General features: G+C 38.7%; 2 protein-coding genes and 1 long non-coding RNA gene across 17 annotated transcripts in view; 2 read left to right on the top strand and 1 right to left on the bottom strand.

Annotated features, from left to right (window-relative positions):
* Window positions 1–7,888, top strand: part of L3MBTL3 (L3MBTL histone methyl-lysine binding protein 3) — a 90,220-nt gene extending 82,332 nt beyond the window's left edge. For 11 of the 13 annotated variants that reach the window (XM_026120378.2, XM_064508973.1, XM_064508974.1 and 8 more), the window contains 3 exons: window positions 1,798–1,961; window positions 2,986–3,048; window positions 6,033–7,888. In XM_026120378.2, the coding sequence (XP_025976163.2) occupies window positions 1,798–1,961; window positions 2,986–3,048; window positions 6,033–6,176 (371 nt within the window). In that variant the 3' untranslated portion in view covers window positions 6,177–7,888. The remainder of the gene's footprint in view (window positions 1–1,797; window positions 1,962–2,985; window positions 3,049–6,032) is intronic. The other 2 variants (XM_026120338.2, XM_064508975.1) reach the window with 2 other exon arrangements.
* A 1,815-nt stretch (window positions 7,889–9,703) lies between these two features.
* SAMD3 (sterile alpha motif domain containing 3) overlaps window positions 9,704–21,511 on the bottom strand; it is a 45,719-nt gene continuing 33,911 nt past the window's right edge. Inside the window, exons 7-10 of the mRNA XM_026119329.2 lie at window positions 13,088–13,291; window positions 12,539–12,710; window positions 10,509–10,591; window positions 9,704–10,233 (exon numbers count right to left, since the gene is read on the bottom strand). Coding sequence (XP_025975114.1) covers window positions 9,949–10,233; window positions 10,509–10,591; window positions 12,539–12,710; window positions 13,088–13,291 — 744 coding nt within the window. The 3' untranslated portion in view covers window positions 9,704–9,948. The remainder of the gene's footprint in view (window positions 10,234–10,508; window positions 10,592–12,538; window positions 12,711–13,087; window positions 13,292–21,511) is intronic.
* LOC112994783 (uncharacterized) overlaps window positions 13,723–21,511 on the top strand; it is a 41,869-nt gene continuing 34,080 nt past the window's right edge. For all 3 annotated transcript variants that reach the window (XR_010388365.1, XR_010388366.1, XR_010388367.1), the window contains exons 1-2: window positions 13,723–13,844; window positions 18,860–19,008. This is a non-coding gene — a long non-coding RNA (uncharacterized LOC112994783). The remainder of the gene's footprint in view (window positions 13,845–18,859; window positions 19,009–21,511) is intronic.

Genomic DNA, 21,511 nt, shown 5'->3' on the forward strand with positions numbered 1-21,511 from the left:
TTGGAGCAAAGGAAGCAGGTGTGCAGATGCTGGAACTAGATGGTTGAAACTAATTTCAGGATGGTTTTACAGCATAGAATAATCTATATATTGTAGCGGCAGAGTAATTTCCTAGTACCTGCTATACCTGCAGAGCTGGTATTTTTACCAGAGCATCACTTTCCTTCCTCTTCTCTCCCCCAAAAGAAAAGAAGCTTTATGCTTAATGCATAAAAATGCAGTTCTGCTGTTCTGCCTGAGTCTATCATAGCAGACTGCTGTGCTGCATTAGCTGCTTCTGCATTAGCAAGTAGTATGACCCAGTAGAAACAGATCTGTGAAATGAAATGCGTAGTGCTGAGGACCAACGTGCATATTATCTGTATTTCAGGCAGTTTACTACTTGAGTTTTACTCATGCCATGCACTGAATGCACGTTAGTGATTGGAGCACATTAGGCATGCTCCTGGAACTTACCTTCTGGTTTGGTTTCATCCCAAATAAATCCAGCTTGCATTCTCAAATGGCTTCATGCAATGAACCAAAGTGTGGTAAGTGGGGAACATGAGGAGAGTCATTTCAGATACTCCTAACTTGAACTAAAATACAAATGTAGACACATCCTGTATTTGGCCGCATTGGGTATTCCACACTGGTCCCCCCGAGCTGGCAGAAATCTGTAATATGAATTTGTGCTCTAGTTTTTGGGCACAAAGATATAAAGACTACAACAGTAAGAAGAGAGAGAACAGTGAATAACAACTTCTCAAAAATGGAAAAAAAGAATGGAGCTGTAACAGAAGTGAGCAATACAAACAAGAATAGCACACAGTGTGAGTGACTGTGTGCAGTAATGTTAGAAAGGAGTATTAGGTATAGATTCTGTGTAGGCTGTTTTCATTCAGAAATGAACTCCAGAGGTTTTTCATAGTTTTACTCAGCAATTGGGAAGCATTCAAGTCTGAGATCATAGCAGGCATGTTGCTTTTGCATTTGCAATGGAAATGCAGACCTGCTCTAAATGAACGTAGATGTCTTATGCAGGTTGACATCATTCAAGACATGCTTCTTCACGCTTTCCTCCTACACACATCCGCAACTGCTACTGCTCTCCAGACAGTAGCAGGAACAGCTCTAGCTATCCTCCCACCTGTACATTATGTTTGAGGCAGGTGGGATGAGAGCCTCCTTCCTGGCATTATGGATAAGTGTGCTAAAACAGGGAATGGCCTTGCAGAAAGCCCAGTAGCAGCAGGGAAGAGTTAAATGTTATTGTCCTTATAAAACATTCATTTAAAATGGGAGCAGGGAATTTGCAGACATTTGCATTTTTTCCTCAGAAGTACTGAAAAATGTCTTGTTATGGATGAGCCATAAATGTTGTGTGGGCTGTACAACTGATTCACCCTTGGAATTTTATAGCAGTGCAGTGCTAGTTTTGATGAAGTTATGATAGCTCAGCCCTGAAATTAAGTTAGTTTTTGTTCTACTGTGTAACTATTAGCTGTGTGTGTGTTTTATTTTACCAAAATATTTAAAATTTTATGACCTATGATGTGAACATGGTTGTATTGGCATTGAATTGTGTTGTGTTGGAAGAGTTTTTCCATGCAAGAATAGTTACATTTGTATAGAGCCGGTATATTCACAGTCATACTAGTGGAAGAGAAATCACACTACTCCTTTAATTCTGGTGTTAGCAAAGCTGTACAGCTTTTGAAGGGAGGCCTGAATATATCAACAGAAATGAAAGTGATTTTACTGCAACTGATCTCATCAATGAGAGAGGGATTTAATGCTTATTTTAACTTTCTGCAGATGTTGAAGAACCCAGTACTCAGAGGCTTCTTCCTCAACCAGTTGTAGTGTCTTCCAAGTTGCAAATCCCTGGCCTACCCTTGCGCTGGGAACAACAGAGCAAGCTCCTTCCAAGTGTTGCTGGGATCCCAGCCAGTAAAGTTTCTAAGTGGAGTACAGATGAGGTAGGTTCCCCCGTATCTTTCGTCTCATTCCCACTGCCCTTGAGGTTTCATGGTTGATTCAGAGCTTTAGATTAACCCCATAAGTAGTAATACCAATGATGCACAGGTATTCAGAGGGTTAGAGTCAGCCAGACTTAACGTAACTGATCCTCAAAATGCCCATTCGGCTGCCATCCAGCCCTGGAAGCAGTAAGTATTCATTCATAGATAGACAGATGGACAAAGATAAATGTATATATATACACACACATATATATACATATTCATTGGGATTAGGGCAAAAAAAGTGGTAAACCCAGCAGATTAGATGCTCAGGGTGTATGTCTACACTAATAACATCTAGCATCCTCACAAACATTTCCCAGGTACAACCGTATTCCCCATATATAGTTTGGATGTGCACACTGTTTTGGAGGGTGAGAGTGCAGTATGAAGAGGAATAATATAGGTATGGCCAGACCATGACACCTAATTTCAAGACCAGAAACTTGTGTTTAGGTGTAGTAATGCTTGGACAGTCAGGGTCTAGTCCCTGATCAGAAGTACCTATGATTAAGGCACTTTTCTGCAGATGTGACAGTCAGAGGTCCTCTAATGAGAGAGAAAAGAAACATGAACTTTGAAAAAGGATTTGCTAATCTCTGTGCTGTAAGGAATAAAGGAGAGGAAGCCAGTAACTGTTTTTGTTTGTGAGAATTGACTCACCGAGAAAGGATTCATGGCTCTAGATCTGAAATGGATAGAAAAATCGGAGTGTTCTTGAGGGTGTTAGCTGTATCCCACTCTTAGGTGTCTTGTGGACTAGGATGACACGTGCTTCTTCAGTTTGCTGATTCTGTGGATCTTGTCATTAGATACCCAGCTGCATGACTCCATGCACTGATAGAAGAGGCTGGAACACCTAATTTGAGGTTGCAAAAACAAGAGCTAAAAACCTTTGCTTTAATGCTTGCCAGTCTTTCTTAAGACTATTTTGAGAAAACACTGGTCTTAGGAAAGCTTTCATTGTATTCTTTGGTGGCAGGTGTCTGAATTCATACGGAGTTTACCGGGATGTGAAGAGCATGGCAAGGTGTTTAAAGATGAGGTGGGTGAATTTTATTAAAAACAGACACAGAATACAATGTGTAGTGGAAAACTAATTTTATTTTATCATTGAAAATACATATAAATTATGTATGTGCATGAAGCATATGTTTAAAGTCAGAAATAAATGGCTGGAAGATTGGGTTGCTTTGCATGTCATGGAGTGTGTAACATAAAACTAGCTAAGTGTCAACCAGCTCTCTTGTGTGTTTATCTAGCTTTGTTACTGCAAATTAAATTACTTAGAACTAGTAGTAGAAGAGGAGAAACTTAATCACTTACTAATGCTCTTTCTTAATCTGGTTTGAGAAAATTTATTTTTAGAAGTACATGGTTTGTGTTTTATAGGAAGTTCATAAGAAAAAAAAAAGCAGCAGAACAGTAGCTGAAGTTAACCACCTGAGATGCAGAGTTAAAATTCTGCATCTTCTCTAATCACACACAACTCTTGAAGTTCTTCCTCCTGCTATAGCCAGTCTGCAAGTATGATTTGAATGAGCAGGAAATAAGAACATCTGAATACTTCTGACTAGGTTCAAGGGAGTATATACTCACTTTGGGAACACCCCAAGCATGCATTTCTGGTATCTGAAAAGCTTGTTGTGCCAAAGTTGTCACTGGGAAGTGATAGGGATTTTAGGTATAATAGGTCTTTTTAAGCTGGGTTGTTTTTTGTTGCTACCCCCAGGCCGGTTAGTTTCAGGAAGGCTATTTGATCAGAAATTGTCAAAGCGAAGAGTTCAGGTGCCCATCCCAGACAGACCACCTGAGAGGGCAGAGTATGATCCTGAAATAGCCCAAGTCCAGCAGCCTTTCAAGTGTAGAATAATTGTGGTACTTAGACTTGAGGTGAATGCACCTCCTGAAGAAAATGTGTACAAATGATAGAGAGCCAGGTAACCCTCTCATGTGACAAAGGTTTTCAGGCTGTGCTTAGGCTTCGTAATGACTATTACAGTGGTGTATCAAAGGACTGACAGGCTCCATCTCTGGCCATTTTGCACTTGCTCAGCTTTTAGGTGTTTTGCAATTGTAGCAGGATCCAGGCCTAACTTAGTCCCTGTGTCATTTAGGGAGTCTCTACAGTGAATAAAGATTAATAGAAGTTGGCATGCTGCTAAGCAAGTCAGCAGATGGGAAGTGCTGCAGAGATGGATGAATCTTAAACCCTTTCATACTCAGATGCAAGAAAACACATCCTCTCTTTAGATTCAGCCTCTCAGGTTTTGTCTGTGACTAGCAAATTAAATCTACCCATGACCATTGTCTCACAGTGAGGCCTGTGGCATAGTCTCATCCATATGTTTGACATACATACAGACTACCTATTAGAAATGGTCTCTTATCCATGCAAGCTTCCCAAAACAGGCCTAGAAATTGTTTCAGAGAGGATCAATTGACCTGTGCCAAAACCATCCCAGGGACCATTCTCTGACACTGTTTACGAATATAATCATTGTTTATCACTATAGACATAGCCTAAGAATTGTAGGTGCCTAATCTCTTAAAAACAGAAACAGATACAAAAAAATCTATCCAGCTGTTAGGTATTTCTGGTCTTTTACTTTACAGCTCAGTGACTGTAGGCAAGGAAGCAGGATAGAGTACAGCTAGGGAATTCCCCTTCATCTCCCACTTAATGTTTAGGTATACATTAACCTAGTCATTGAATCATCGATTTAGTTCTCCACAGTTCTGGGTAAATGCCTTAACCATTAGGTTATCGAGTCATGCTCTCTTTGTTATGTCCAGTGCTTACACCATTATTCTAACACTGACAAAGTGGCCTGAAAGACTTTCATTCTGGAATTCCCTATCTGGCTTGTAGTGAAAGGTCTTTCAGTAAATGGAAGGTGTTGGCTCAAACTTCTCCTGCTGTGGAAACAAACCCTGGTCCTTCTGCTTATATTAAGATGTTGCAAAAAGACGGGCACCCCCACATTACCATACTTTTGGTTTTGAGCCCACCTAGCTAGGCTTTGTGCACAAAATGAGTAGAAAGTAATTGTGGTAGCTCCATGATCCTGTTCTCACTGCAGTGTTTCTCAACTTAAGAGTGCTGTGGTGTACTTTGTATCTTCCTTTGCAGCATATCCGATTCAGAAAGTCTGTGTGCCAGTCTTACAGGAAATTAATTACACTGTTTAGATCTCAAATTAGTTTCCTTAAGCCTAAGCAGTGCACCTAATTTAACCACAGTTGGCATTTAGGCCAAGCTGTCTTGCCTATGTTACGATGAAAACTTACTGCAGATACCTAAGTGACCTGACATTTACACAGAATTATTTGCCCCAGTAAAATGAAAATCCTTTTAAGTTAGGGCTTTGCCTTGTGGCTCTTTATGTTTATGCTTTACATTGTCTCCTGCCAACACAGTGATTTGTTTACAAGAGAATATTCACTAGCTATGTTTAGTAAAATAACACTAGTAGAAAATAAGACTAGAGAAGTGTTTTCAAAAGTTTTGTCTGTGTTTAAGAGGCAGTTTTACCTACCCAGTTCCTTGTTTACATTGGGGACCAAATCAATTTTAATTCTTTGTTATTTTATGAAGGAAAGGAGTAGGTTGAAGAGAGCTTCAGTTCTTTGGTTCTGGGTGAAACGTGGAAGCTTTCCTCTGGAGGCTTGCTTAAAGGAGTAACTGAGAGGTTAAAGCATGATTGTGTTGCAGTACAGCTGAATTCTACTTCATGTCCCCATTTTACTTTTTAGTAGCTTTTACTTCATACTGTCAGTATGAAAATAAAAGGTGGTTAGCCAAAAATTAGCGAAACAGTTGCTTTCAGACAGAAAGAGGATTGTCAGCCTGTTGTTTTGCCTAAAAGGTTCAAAGCAAAACTATCCTGAAGTTTGAAAGCATTTGTGTTCAGCCATTCTTTTACACCCTGTCTGAAATTGCTTGAAATTTCTTTTCATATTATCTGAAACATCTCTGTTGCTGCACTGTGAATTCTATTAATAGCTGTATTTGTTTTTCTTTTAAAGCAAATTGATGGAGAAGCATTTCTGCTAATGACCCAATCAGACATAGTCAAAATAATGAGCATTAAACTGGGACCAGCCCTAAAAATCTTTAATTCCATTCTGATGTTCAAAGCTGCAGAGAAAAACTCACACAATGAACTTTGAAGATAATGGAAAATGTGTACAAGCCAGCTTTCTCCACTGGAGCTCATGTTTTATTCAAAGCACAAAGACTCACTAGAACTGTTGAATAAGGACTCTCAGAAAAGAAGAAAACTAGGTTCAGCACTGGTGGACTATTTATATTCTCCTAGAGCCAGTACACATCTGAATCCTTCTGGGAAGTGCTCAAGCTTTTAAGAAGTTACTGTATAACAACTGAGTCAGCTAGTCTTATTTACCAAACTAATGGCGCTAATTTTCCATGGATGGTTAGAATCCCTGACTGTCCCTGGACATCAAGAAAACCTTCATTAATTATTTATGCTATATTATATGAGGGAATGTTAACATTTTCTAAGAATTCTTGAATTCTACTTCATGTACCCATTTTACTTTTCAGTAGCTTTTACTTCATACTATCAAAATAAAAACTAGTTAGCCAAAAATGAGGCTACAGGTAGCCAGATGAGACTGTTATGGCTAATGAATTTGTGCCATAGTTTAAAAATGAAACACTTAATGTTACAAATGTGACACTTTATGCTACAGCATATAACTTTGCAGATTATAAAACTGTCTTGTTTGCTTGTAACAAAACAAAGAAAAACCTTGTTGGGGGTTGAAATTATAATGCATTTTTGATAACTGAATGTTTTTACTTTTGCACGATTATAAAAATGTTATGTGAGTTTTTCCACCAGCATCTTTAATGTATTCTACCAAAAGATCAGTATAGAGAAGGCTGCAACTGAAAAATAAAGTTTGACTTCATAGAAGACTTTTGTTCATGCTGCACAATAGAGTCCCAGCCTTTTAACATAGGAGCCTGCTACAGTCCTTCAGCACATGAAGGAAAATAAATATATTTTGAAGTAACAATATTAACAAGAGTTACTGCAACAGTAGAGAAAAACAGTGTGCTAAAGCTTGGACAGCTACTCTGGCTTCATGCTCAACATATGCTTCTTTTCCCAAAGGTGGGAGAATTATTTAACCCTCCACTTCCTAGATTGAAAGTCTGTGATACATAAATGAATAAGGCATAGGGGGAAAGACAAAGCAAGGAGGAGAAGGATACTTAAATGCATATGGTGCATAAGCACATCCTAGGTAAAAGGCATGAACCTCACCAGTTCATCAGCAATGTTGCAGGTTCCACCAGCAGGTACTTAGGTGAGGCACCCTTCTTTCTTTATAACAATTTGTCAGGGAAAGTTGTTGCACTTGGTATATATACATAAGATGTAAACCGGATGCACTTTAAATTGGAGAAGGCCTAGCTACCTGTATACTGAGAATTGTCCCAGAATTTTACTTTCGCAAGAAGAGGGAGAAGAGTTGGATCAGGTTTTCTGGAAACCTTTTTCTTAGTGCTGAGGTGGGCAATTGCTTGGCCTTAAGAGTTAAGAACAAACAGAGCATTTCTGTTGCACAGAGCTTGGAGAATTTTAAATCTTCCCACAGTTTTTGCTAGGTTCTTCTTTGGCTGGAGTTCCTTAAGATTTCAAGAACTCTGTGTGCCCCTTCCAGATCACTTAGGTGACTGGTACCTGCCATAATATGAGGTAAAACAGGGTCAGTATGAAGTAAGTTGCATTGCTCTGTTAATTTCCTTCCATAGCATTGCATAAATAATATTTTTACATTTTGTTTAAAATTTGTACATTCAAATTGCACTCTTATTGTACGACAATACAAATAAAATCTGAATTGGAGATGTCTGTTACATTTGTGTATGGCTAGGATTCTCACAGGTGAACCCCACTGTTAGGATGGTGTGGAGTAATTCCTCACTGTAGTTCAATGTGACCGTGTTTTTAAAAGAGCAACTTAGCTACTGCTCTCTGCCCTCTCCCAAAACACTTCTAGGGCTCACAGGCTACTTGCTGTCACAGTCAGAATCCTTATGGTCCTGGTTTTTGTCACTGGTGACAGCGGAAGTTGCTCATACAGGAATTAAAATGTCAAATACTCTGTCTTTTTCCTTCGAGGTAGTTCATTTCCCTGAACCCTCACCTTCTGTGTGTCTCTCTCCTGTGTGCTGGCTCTGTGGCCATAGGTGTCTGTTCCCCATGCTCTCCCTCCCATGTGCAGTCATGCTGCCATGGGGTCTCCTCTGTGGACCAGAGAACCCTGGTGGGTGCTTCTGTCCAGTGAAGAGCCTGGGCACCTCTGCCAAACTGGAAAACAGGAGCCTGAACCAGCCCTTCAGTGAGAACTGATGAAGAGATTTTCTGCTCTGATTACTTTTTAGATACCTACTTACAAAGTACTGTGGCTTAAGAAATGGGTTCCAATTTTCTTTTATTCATACAGCTATTACTCACAATACTGAGGACATGCAGAATCATTTAATCTCCTGGATTCCTCTTTCCTATCATGTGTTAAGGTAACAGACTACAGCAGCTTCTGTCACAGAGCTTACACCTAACAAAGTGAGTAAGAAGCGAAAAGTACTCAGAAAATCTACTGAATCTTTAAAATGGCAACTGGTTGTGTTTTGAATCTTGTGTTGGAGGTGGCCCAGCTATTGCACATGTTAAGGGTGTACTGTGATTTGCATGAGAGCCAAGTGAAAAAGGCTAAGACTTTAGCAAGAGAGTCTCACCATTAAACACAGCATTATCTCCTCATACCTCCACTGTAATCTCTGCACTGGACTGAGCCCTGCACAACCCGGGTTTAACAAAACTGCTGCAATTTTGCAAGGTATATGTTTGAGTGTTTAAAAGAGTAGTGGTGACCACAGATGCTGCTTTGCCTACATGGACATTCTTGAAACTGGTAAGAGACTGATCTCTGTAGTAGAATGAACTGTTTAAATAAAAAGTCTTTCTTGTTTCTGCATAGAGTAATTAATGCGATAGTCCAAGTAAAGTTTGCTGGCTGCATCTACTGCCCATCGCTACCAAACTTGTCTTGAAGCCCTTCCTTATCAGGCTGTAAGCCCTGGGATCTCTGGACCTCAAGGCTCATGGAATTAAAAGGGCTGTGTTAGGGAGGCTACAGAAGAAGAGAGGACATGGGCGCTGTTCCAGGTGGGCAGATAGGAAATTCACCATGTGGAGGCCAGCTTAACAAATTCAGAAAGAGAAATGAGTACTTCTCGCCGCAGTGCCAAAGCTGCAGTTACAAAGGCACATGGCAGCATCCCAAATAACTCAATCTTGCTGTTCTGAGAGCTCATCTTAGAATTCTTACTTAGTAAATTCAAGATGCTTTAAAAAAAAAAAAAAGAAAGAAAGGTTTCATGCATGGGGAAAATAGCAAATGATCATCCTGCAAATTAAAAAGCAGGCCTACCAGTTTAAAATGCAAGAAATTAGTACACTTTCAGCAATCATAATATAGTGAAATGGTGGCAACATGCAAATGTTTGTGTCACTTCAAAACATTAAATGTATTAACATCTGAAGCAGCAAAATGCTTAAATTAATTGACAAGTGTGATTATTTTTTAACTGTAACAGTTAAATGTGATCTGAATTTGGAAAATGCTCCATATGGAAAAATAATACAAAACACATGCAGTAAACTATAAAATTTTATTCTAATGCTAAAACTGCTCTAGAATTTCCATTTAAAATAATGAAAATACTCACTTTTTAAATGTAAAAAAAGTAGCCATTACAATAAAAAACAGGCATTATAAAGCACAACTGAGTTATAAATATTCATCCACTTTCACTAGAAAGAATGACTGATTTAGCTTCACAGCAATGGAATTACTCGTGGCAGAATGTCAAATGTTCCTGTGACAGGTGTTGTGCACACTATCAAATATTGGGATGTTTAGGTAGCTCCAGTCCTCTCTTTACCTGGGCTGGGAGGGATGGTGAACCTCTCATCTCAGAGACTAGAGACTCTAGGAAGTTCAGGGTTCTGTGGATTCTCTTTGGACATGGGATATCAAACACGTGAAATGCAGCCACCAAAGCTGCCAGGGCCATGGTGCAATCATCGAGCTGGGTTAGCTCTTCTCTTTCTATGTACAGAGCAAACTCACATGAGTTCACATTGAAGGGATTTTTTACTTTCAACACTGGTGTTATCACCTTCACCTGCAATTGAAAAAAAAAAAAAATAACAGCATATTTGAAATGATGCCACAGCATCACTTTGGTGAACTGGATTATAAATTGCAACAACAGTTCAGAGAATTAAGTAAGCTTAATAACCCTGCTTTGAATTTATTTCCGTGAATATTTTAGGCAAAATGCAGGCTAATGTCACCCCTTTTCCAGGAACTAGGCTGAGCCATCAAAAGGCCAAGTGATGTGTCCAGGCAACTCATATGAGGAAGAGAGACCAGGGTTGCTGGTGCTCTGTCTCCTACCTCCTCATTCACTGCAGCAAATAGACTGGAATCATCTCCAAAGACATCTGGCAGAAGTAAACATGCAGCAGTCATCTTCATATCTGTCAAAGGCAAGGGTTTCTACTAAATTACAAATGAAACCATTCTGACACTACAGTATCAGCCTGAGGAGAAAAAAAAAAAAACAACAAAAAAAAACAACAGGTTGAGGCTTATGAAATAGTTAACTGCTCAGCAGCGGAACTGTTGTTCCATCTATTTGGAAGAGCAGATTGTACCATAAGTAAAAGTTTAGGTACCCCAGCTTGTGATGGGCAGTAGCATTCAAATCATTCATGACATGCTGTTACCCAGTACTGTGATTAAATTTATCTCAGAAATAAGTAGGCCTTTGGGTGCTTTCTAGTGGAGTTTGCTTGCTGGGTTCCCCCTGCCCCCCAAACCCCTCTCTCCCCCATAATCTCTGGGGAGCCCTCTTGCCACAGGGCTTCACTCCACAGTGAAGGCTGCAGTACAAGCTGGTGCTGTAGGATCTCCTGGGAACCTGCTACCCCTCACATGACAGTCTGTTGCACACCAGAAACCAGTGGCGCCACTGAAAGAGCAGGTATGCGGGAGAAGGGAGAGGCCAACCTGCCTGCAGGCCTCCCACTGTAGATGAAGGAAGATGAAGGCAAAGGGGGACTCAGTGGTGCAGAAGGAAAGGAGAACTAGAGGGGGCAGGATGGCTTTGGAATAATGCGGTGTCACATACACTGAAGAGTCCTGAAGCTATTAACGCCACCTATATGTAACCTACCATCCTGTCATTAACAGTGCATATATTCAAAGCCAAGCTGTTCATTAGAAAACCCAACAAATTAATGACCTTGTGACTTCTTAAAATATGAGTTCTTAAGATCTTTGTGGGCATATTGTATAAAAAAGAAACCAAGAAAAAATGTATACATGTATACAAATCCATTGCTTTCTAAGGCCTAAAGTACAAGTAGAAAGTCCAAAAAGATTTTCTAAACAGATCAGAGTATATTCATTGGCACTTTTTAATCTATTGTGAGCTATTGAGTACTCATCTTCGTAAGTTTAAAACAACAAAAACCCAGTATCATAACATAAGCTGGTCACTTCATTAAGAAACAGCTTGGTAATAAAATGGGTGAAACTCCTATGGGAAACGCACATATCCACACTGTATTACCCTTGATTTGACATCCTGGTGTCATGTTTGTTTTGGGAGAAAGTGGCAGTGAGTACTTCTCACAGAGCTTAGCTCTTGAGCAGAGATCCAGAGCGGCAATTCAGGAAGAATAAAGACAACTATTGACTCCTTCAAATGTTCTGCCCTGCAGGACTGCGCTCCCCCAGATTTTCCAGCCTGAAAGCAGTTGAGTGGCAGCAGGTGCATGCTCCCTCTCACAAGCACAGAGCCAAATAAGAAGGCATAGGGACCTCATTGCATGACTGAGATACCTGCTTTCAAGAGGTTTTATGCTTTCAGTAATAATTTGTGCATTTATTCCTGAAGTATGTCTCTGCAGAGACAGGGTACTTGAAATACAGTTAGCAGTAAGTAACTACTTCTTCCAATCTTTCATTGGGATCAAGATATTAACCTTAGGAACAGTACTTCTCTTTCTAAAGGAAATAGTCTCTTTTTTCAGGACTGTTTCTCTTTCTGAAACAGAAGATGAGCTTTCTCCATGGATTTTCTGAAAATAATATTTTTTCCAAAATTTTGCAAACTCAGAAATAAATAATTCTGCTCATTTAGCAATACTTATTTTAGGGCAGTTGTTAACTTTATCAAACCTGCATTTTTATTTATTCAATAGAAAAAAACAGTTTCAATATCTAACTTACTCAGTTAATTTCCCCTCTAACTTATTAGCTTTTATTCTTAATGCTTTCCCATCAGTATATATTTTTCAAGCAACTGTGAAATGTTAAAATGTTTCTGCAGTAAAACTGGAGCTGGTTTAGTTATAGTAATAAGACCAATTAGCTACTACAAAACTCAGACAAACAGTGCATAGAAGATTTGTACTGACATTTCAGAATGTCTTCCTCTGTGTGCAGTTTCAGATTTTCTTGCAGCATAATGTTAATTGGATTATTCCTCACCACATACAAAGATAATATGTTTTCTGAATAAGTCTCCAAAATCTCAACTGTTTTCTTATAAATGTCCATGCATGTGAGAAGCTGGAACTCCCTAAAAAGCTAATAGAAAAAGAAAAAAATGGGTATTATTCCACTCTTCAAAACCAAAACTGAAAACAGCAAATGAGATGCATGCTTTGAAGACAGGATAAGACTAGCTGAGTAAAATAAGATTATAAACTGGAGGAGATGATTCTGTTTCTTTTCAAAACGGGGAAGAAATACATGAAGTATCATCAAAATATTTTAAATAACCCACTCCTGTTGTGTGTGACATTTAATATAGGATTGTTGAATCTTCTGAAGTGGGGTTAGCAGCAGAAATTCAGGTTACATTAAAAAGAACAATGTTGATGGATAGTTTACTATAGGCACCCACAGTTGTGTCATGCCTATATCATAAAATTCAATGCCATTATTAAAACTAGCTCTGTTACCTGATAAGGGCATCTTAAGAAAGGAAATAGTCTGAGAATCTGTTTTAAAGGTGCCTTATCACTGATCATCTTCCTCCGTATTTCTGTTGTCACATTCATTCTATTATCCACTTCTTTCCAGTTCCTCTGAGTTTTCGTGTATTCTTGCTTAAGCCAGTTAATGTGTACATCCATCTCTTTGCCGTCAAGATAAATAGGTTCTTCCTATCAACAAATCAAGGATAGAATGTAACAAATCAGCTATCTTTTTTTGTCTGATGTAGGACCTGTGTGATTTGATATGGATGTTTAATACTTACTGTACTTCACTTGTGTAGTAGTAGACCAAGTGCAGTCAAGTCCAGCAGAAGGGACCTGCAGCGTAGCCTCAGTACCAGCTTTGTGAACTCACCTGATATTCTAATAGCTACATAAAGCTTTTTTCATATACTGCTATACCTGTCAGTGAAGTCTCTCAAGTTCAGATTACATACTTGAGTATATCTGTGAAATTCCTGTGCCTATGTCTGGTTTCCTAATTGTGGTTTATTGGAAATTTGTAGGCAGTTCTAATGATGACTCACTATTACTCCTTTAGCAGTATTACTTCTGTATTGCTAAGAGAAATAGTATTTTCTTCTTATTCCTACAGGTTTTCTCACAGTATGACAACTAACTCTCACATTCATGCAACTGAAGTATACCCCAAGGAGACTAGCTGAATTAAGAGACATTTTCAAGTCAGAAGTGAAAGAAAATTCTTAATGAAAAGCATTATGTAAGTAATTTTGCTGTTGGTGTCTTCAAAAAATTATTTCATACTTGAAGATGCAACTAACAATTTTGCTTGAAATTACCATTGTTGTCCCTTCTAGAATTCTGAAAACAGTAATTATTAAGAGGGGTTGCCATCCAAAGCACTACATCTGTGGCAGCAGCCTGGCACTGTTTAATTTCTGTCAGAGGAAGCAGGGAATTTGCCCATTGAAATAAGTTGAGAAAATATACAGAAGCAGCATTAGTCGAATTACCACTCTCAGGCTGCATTCACACTAGCGTTTCCCATGACTGTATCACTGATGCAGCCATCATCTATGCCAGTGGTGGCCCAAGGGCCAAAGCCAGAGCCTGCTGAGAGACTTCCCTCTGTTTCCCAGAACGCTTAAGACCATACAGCCGCAAAACATACAACGTCTAAAACTGCTTCACAGTGCCCTATGTGCAATAAGATTTTCAAGTTTAATTAACCCGTCCTTATTAAAGTTGTGGCTGCAGTATTCCAAAAATGGTTGTACCAGGTACACAATTTAAAAAACTGTCTTTCTCCTACTACGTATCCATGGATTTCAATAGTCATTGGTACCACAGAAAAAAATCAACCTCGAATGCAGGAGTTACCTACCATGACCCCCCAGGTTTTCACTTCCTGGGATGGTGTTTTATCAGCACAGTCAGCATGCTTTTTAACAGAGGATTTTTATACTTAATCATATTACAATAGCAATGTTTGCTTGGGCCTGACTTTAGTAGGCATTCCTGTCTTCCTTCTCATTACACAAGAATGGATGTAGTGGGTCAGAGGATTTAGTCCACTACCCTGCTGTAACTGCTTGATGGCAGGTGCCTTGGAGAAGTACAAAAACAGGACTAACATGTAGTTGTACTTCCCCAGAGTACTGTCAAGACTCCACTGAACCAGGTTGATGGACTTCCTAGACCAGGGGTTATATTCTTATATTTAATAGCCTTCAGAAGATTTTCTTCTTTCATTATTTCTTTCAGTCACTTTTTAAACCCACATAATATTTTATCTCTTACAACATTCTGCATTAAGTTCAACATTTTAACTATGCATTGTCTGAGGAAGTGCATTGCAAACACTAGGCAAGATCCTGGGACATCACAGGTGCAGACAGTGGAAAAATGTGCTCTGTAGAAGTTTCTTTCCTAAATAATTCTGAACATTCAGTATGCTTTTTCAGAGTGCTGCAAAGCACTGTGCCAAACTTACTTTGGCATGATACAAAGATCTCATTTGTGAATGATAATATTCAGCTCAGAGCCTACCACTGTAAACCGTTGTTAGAACTGAGTCTTCCCCTTCTGCCTTATTTTACATCTATCAACACTGAATTTTATCTGCTGGTTTTTTGCCCTGTCACTCAGCAGCATGAGGTCCTTCTGCAGTTCTTCAGTAAGCCTTTGTCTTTATTACCCTTAGCTCCATCAGCAAATGTGGTCAGCAGACTATTCGCTTTCTTCCACATCATTTAGAAATACACTGAACTCTGTAAACTAAGCACTAATAATCTCTTCCACTGTAAAAAATAACCATTTCTGCCCACCCTTTTTTCCTATCTTTTAAGTATTTATCCATGCAAGGACCTTCCTCCTTATCCTGTCAGATTATATCCTTTAAGAGCCTTTGAAAGTCATGTGGTGAAATCTCTTCTGAAGTAAACTATATCAGCTGGATTTCCCATATCCTCAGGGTTGCTGAATACTTCAAAGAATTAATAAATTTACAAAGCATTACTTTTGTTTACAGAAACTTTGTTGTTTTTTTTTCCCCAATATATTCATCTCCTGAGGCTGCATTACAGTTCTTGCCAATTTGGCCAGTGAAGATAGTAGTTTTTTTGGTCAATGTGTTTCCTAGCTCTCCTCTGAAACTTTTTAAAAACTGGCATGAAATTAGCTACCTCCACTTCTTTAGTATCAAGTTTTATGAGAAATTGCAGATCACAGTTGTTAGAAATTTGGCTACTTTATCCTTCAGCTCCTTTGGAAATCCTTCACGAATATCATTTGGTCCTGGGAATTTGTTCCTGTTCATTTTAGTGATTTATTCTGATAAGTGATTATTTAGCCTTTTCACTAACACTTCAGTCTGAGACAGATCCCCTGACATTGCCTCTAAAGAAAGGTTCCAGTAAGGTCTCCTGAACTCATCTGAGAACCCATGCAAAAATTTATCTAGTTTTTCTGATGTAGTCTTTATTCTCTGAGCACTCCTATACCTGATGCTTTACCTTAAGCATTCCTGTCCCTTAGCTGTAGCAGGCATCCTGCTTCTGATCTGTCTGAAAAAGCCTTTATAACCAGCTTTAAGATTCCTTTGTAAATAGTTCCTCAAACTGTTTTGGGCCTCCTTTCTTATATTTTTGCATTTAGCTTCCCCAGATCTATCTATTTTATTCCTATTTGCTTCCTTTGGACACAGGTTCCGTTTTTCGAAGGATACCTCTTTTTTACTCTGCCTGCTGTTTAGGTTTGCTCAGCTTTCTTGTCTTTCTAACCATGCCTAATCTGTTATCATCTGTAAACTTTATCAAATAATGATTTTCTATTTTATTCCAAAATGTTAAATGGCAGAGATCATATAGCTAAGAATCAAGGACACCACTCTGAAGGAAACCACTAGAAGGATATATGCTTAGTGATAACTCTCTGGTAACACTTGCATTCATTTATCCAGGGTGTGCAATTGTTGATATTCTGACATTCCATTTTTTATCAAAATATTGATCAAATAAAAATGCTTTGCAAAGTCCATTACATCAATGATTACCTTTGTCAATCAAACTTTTTTTCAAATGAGGTTACAAGGTAGTCTTGACAGGTTCTATTTTCCATGAGCCCAAGCTGATTGATGTTAATTACCTTCCATTAATTTTTCAATAAGGTTCCCATATAAACTCTTCCATTCTTACCGACTACTGTCACTACTAGGTTGACAGGCTTATCAAATTGTTCTACTCACCCTTTCTAAGCAATGTAACCTTAGTCTTCCAATTTTGGAGAATGTCCACAACTGTTCAAAGAAAAACTTTTCTACCCATAGAATAATTAAGAAATCAGTTCTGCATTTTAACTTGACATGCTTCCTTAATCCAGATTCATACTCCAATCTGCCCTTACTCAACATATTTTAATAGCCTTAAGAAGGCTAGCTTCTTTAAATATGCTGTAGCCTCATAATTTGACTTTGTTTGCCAAGTCAAGAATGTGCAGAAAATGCAAAGTAAGAAGCAATTCTGCTATTCTGCTAAATCTCCAGCAGAGCAGTAACAGTCTAAACTTGGGAGTTCTGTTTCGCTGATAGCGTATTGTCATTGCTGCCAGCTCCCTGCATCAGTGTTTGGTATTTTCTACTATCAAATTTATACTAGTTACTGACTGTGTGCCATTACAAATAGTCACACATCTATGAATGGGCCCTTTCGCTGTTTCTTAACCTGTTAACTTGCACTAAGTTGGTTTGACTGTCTCTTGCTTCTACACAACCACTGCACAAAAACAACGGTTGGTCCATTCTTGTCAGTCTTAAGATGCTCATGTGTTCTCTCTCTGTGTCTCTCTCTCGTTCTCTCTGTCTCTGCCTCTCTCTGTCTTTCTCTCTCTCTCTCATACACATACACACACACCCTTTCCATGGATTTTTTTTTATTAGATTTATGTTTTCTACTCTGGGCAAGAGCCAGTTTGAAATCTTTGACTCCAAACAGCTTTATTGCTACTGACTTCTCTCTCTTCTGTGGATCTGCTTCCAAGACTCCTGCCTGTAGAGCAGGAGCTGGTTTAGCCACCTGATCTGGAATGCGATGGCTCATTTCTGGAGAGGCAGTCACATTCAGTTATTTACTCGTAGAGGCAGCAAAGCAGAACAAACTCAATATGCTGCAGTATAACCATAGACAGATTGACTGTTGCTTGGAAACAAATGCTGAGGAGACTAAGTTGTGACCTTTACTCCATCTTACTTCCATCTCCCTTGTCAAGGCAAATGCAGATATTGGGTCAATGGACTTTCCAGGCAGTCTGCTCTGTCCTCAAGAGCTAGTTTAGTTAACGACATTATTAATTAGCTGAATGAATCTATATGACATCTTTGTAAGCATTAATAGCAAGCTACAAATAGAAATATGGCAGTGGTATAAGGAAGAACTGCTGTCATACTTCTTATCTGCTAGGAAAAAATGTGATGAAAGGCCAAACTTTGTTGTGTAAATCACCCATTATATATGAGTAACACAAGCAGAAGTCAGTGTAGGACTGGTTTTCTTGCAGTGTTCTTCTACCTGCTTGAAACAATCGCCATCTGTAAACTTTTAATCAGCAGCTGCACTTCTAGCTAATGAAAACCTGATGAAAGGTTTTGGTAGTTATGGACTTTAAGCTCTTTAACATAGCTTATTTAAACTAGTAGTCTATATAGACATACATACACACCCAGCCATAAAAGGCATCTTAACACTTCAGTACAATAACAGGAATCTACCAGGTCTGTGCTGGCACCTTTTGGATACCAATTAAGGACAGTTTTCTGCTGGCCTAAGTAAAGTAACTGTTTGTAACAGCTTGTTTATTTAACTGCTGTAGAAGCTTAACAAATATTTTCAAGTTTATGCATTTTGCAGAAAAGGGATAATTAAGTAAGATGCAAAACACTAGGAGGGTGCAGATTGTTTCTTGCAGCAAAAGATCAAAAGAATGCAGAGCTCCAGGATTAGCACTAAAGACCAAAGTTGTTATACTTTTGGAGACTCTTTGTCCCGGTATACAGTGGCTTCAATACAGTGACAGGTCTGTGCCTTTTATATCTAAGCACTTAATTTCATTTTGTCTCTGAACAGCTTCATTACTACTGTAGGATTATACAAACAATATACTGGAGTAATACAGTGCTACATATATTTATGCAATGCTGTTGTATGCAGTGCTACATAGATATAGATTAGCCAATAAGTGAGAGGACAGACTTATTGCATCATTACATGTTTTTAATTCCAGTTGATTTAATGCAAGCGGTGCATGTTCATCAGTCAAGAACAGAACAGAGCAATAGGATCTCACTGGTACATTAAGTCTAATGGCAGGGACTGTCTTTGGCAGAAAACCAGCATGGAGTAAAAGAATACTAAATTTACAGATGTTTGTGGGTGAGTAGATGTTTTCATATTCAACCTTGCTGAAAATCTAAATGGAAAAAGCTTTCTGATTTATGTTTTTCATTATTTCTAAGTATAGTTTTATTCAAATACAAACTGAAGGTTTTTAACAGAACCAGAAAATTTGGCATCACTTGAATTTTACACAAACAATTTCTGACCTGAGGATTTAGACTTTAACATCAAAAGAAGTTTTTGCTTTTATTAAAAAATTATAAAATATCATGTGTTATGAAAATTAGGCTTGTCGGCCACCATAACAGGGCTCGACCCTAGATTCCCGCAAGTAAAGTTCAGAGCCAAATCAAAACAAATTAAATTTTAATCACACACGTGCCGTAATTACAGCTCCGGCTGGGTGCCTCCAAAGAGGGACCCTAACATAAACAAATCCTGGGCAATTATAGTTTTTTCAACTTACATTTCCCACCCCTCATGCAGCAGTTAGACCAATAGTAATTTTTTGGTTTGGGGTCTCCTGCTCCTCATTGGCTTTCATCGTCATTCTGAGGTAAGCTGTTTTTCTTCTTATTTTTGTTTTTTGCGGTCTCTGATGACGGTTGTACCTCTGTTTTTGTTGGGTCTTACTGTTGTGTCTCAAGGTCCTGAGGAGGAGGAGGTGATTCTAAACATAACAGTTAACACTGCCCCAGCAGTGAGCTAAGGCTTTGTCCCTCAAGGTCCTAATGACCTGCACTGGTCTTATTTCAAAGCCTTGACACCCTCCCTTTCGGAGTGTGAGACGCAGGAATGCAGACTGCTTGTAACTTCCTTATCTTCCTAGCTTGAACTAGCTCTGAGGCCCTTTTCTTACTGGACTAAGTTAAAGTTCATTATTTTATCTGTGTGTGGCCTAAGGCTTCAGCAAATTTAGCTACTCATGCTAAGCAAGTTTTATATAAGTTGTGCTAAGCGGCTACCTCGAGACAGTTTCAGTTCACTATTCTTTAACATCATGCTTGCAGGAAAATGTGTTCTGTGCACAACTGCTTTATAACTGAGTTTTCACCCTCAAACCTTCTTCCTTTTCTGCAAGTTTGCTTTTTCCAGTGAAGTGCAATAAATGAACATTAACTCAATCATACCTAACTGCATGATTCACTTAGAATGTTTCCAGTTTTTTGTTTTAGTTTTTAGTTTGTGAACAAGGTGATTTTTAAGGTAAATTAAAAGGTGGCCTTCTTTTAGGGGAAAGAAATTCTCTGTGAGATACCATTTTGTAACATATTTTAAATCTTGTTGGAGAATGATTTCAAGTGCAATTTAAAATCCTTTACAGTTAACTTTTGACATTGCTGGTGTGAACGGGAAGGAACACACAGGGTATGAAGAGCTGGTTACAGAACTTGTATATCAGCCTACCACATTCTGATTTAGGGAGGACCCTAGATTCCCTCTGCATTAACCATCAAAATCAAGAAAGCTAGTGACAGCACAGCAATATTCCAGTGAAATTGTGAAAGTCAGGTTGAACCTCAGTTATTTCCATATACTGTGGAAAAGCAATCCTGTCTAGACTGAAGCCAGATCATCACTAAAGATCTCCTATCCCAATGTCAAAAAAAAAAAAAAAAAAAAAAAAAAAAAAAAAAAAGGTAAAGCTAACAAATCAACATGTGTGCAAGAGGGAACTAAAAAAACTGCCTAAATCTTTAAATGAGGAATCCTTCATTCTTGAAGTCACCCAATCTCTTCTGGCCAGACTTCAATAATGTAGCAAGTAACATCCGTTTGCCTTGTAGTGGTTAAGAACAACATTAATTAGTGATGTTTAACTGTTTTTCTATTTCTCCTATTTGACAATGGGCATCCTGAGTGAATAATTTAATGAGATTCCTTTCCTAATAATGAAGGTTTGATTAAAAAAAAAAAAAAAAAAAGAAAAAAAGAATCTCCTATCTGGAACAAACATAAGAATTTACCTCAACTCCTTTAAAAAACAAGCTGCTGAGGACAGTCCAGAGTGTCTGTTCTTTACCCACAGTACAGAAGCCTGTTTCCTCACTCCTAGGGTTCTAAGGTAAAGCCAGAAGTTTGCTTTTTGTCATAAGCTCATGAGAAATATCACAGAACAGAGGAAAAAAGTCAAAAGGATGTGGAAAGAAAATTAATGAGGTAAGCAGAAGATATCTGGCACTAGGTCAGTGTAATCTAGATCATGCCTGAGGTCCTGACAACGCTCTTAGCCCTTTGCATGGATTCACATGCAATGGGTGACAGCAACAGGGAGCACATCCCTGAGTGAAAATGCACAGTGAAATGCAGTGACTTGCTTTGCCTTTGTGTTGGCAGGATGTGGATCCTTCCAATCACAAATAACCCACAGCTCTTTCAAGTTTTGGAAACAAGCTTTTTCCAGTTGCTTAGCAGCTGTGTTTTCTAAAAGATAAGTCCTCCACAATCATCCGTAACTTTCTGGTATCTCAGATATCTGTGACTAAAGCAAATAGGAGCCACAGAGGTTACAGGGATCTTTGCCCATCATCCAGATGCC

The sequence above is a fragment of the Dromaius novaehollandiae genome, chromosome 3, assembly GCF_036370855.1.
Source record: "Dromaius novaehollandiae isolate bDroNov1 chromosome 3, bDroNov1.hap1, whole genome shotgun sequence".
Taxonomy (NCBI): domain Eukaryota; kingdom Metazoa; phylum Chordata; class Aves; order Casuariiformes; family Dromaiidae; genus Dromaius; species Dromaius novaehollandiae.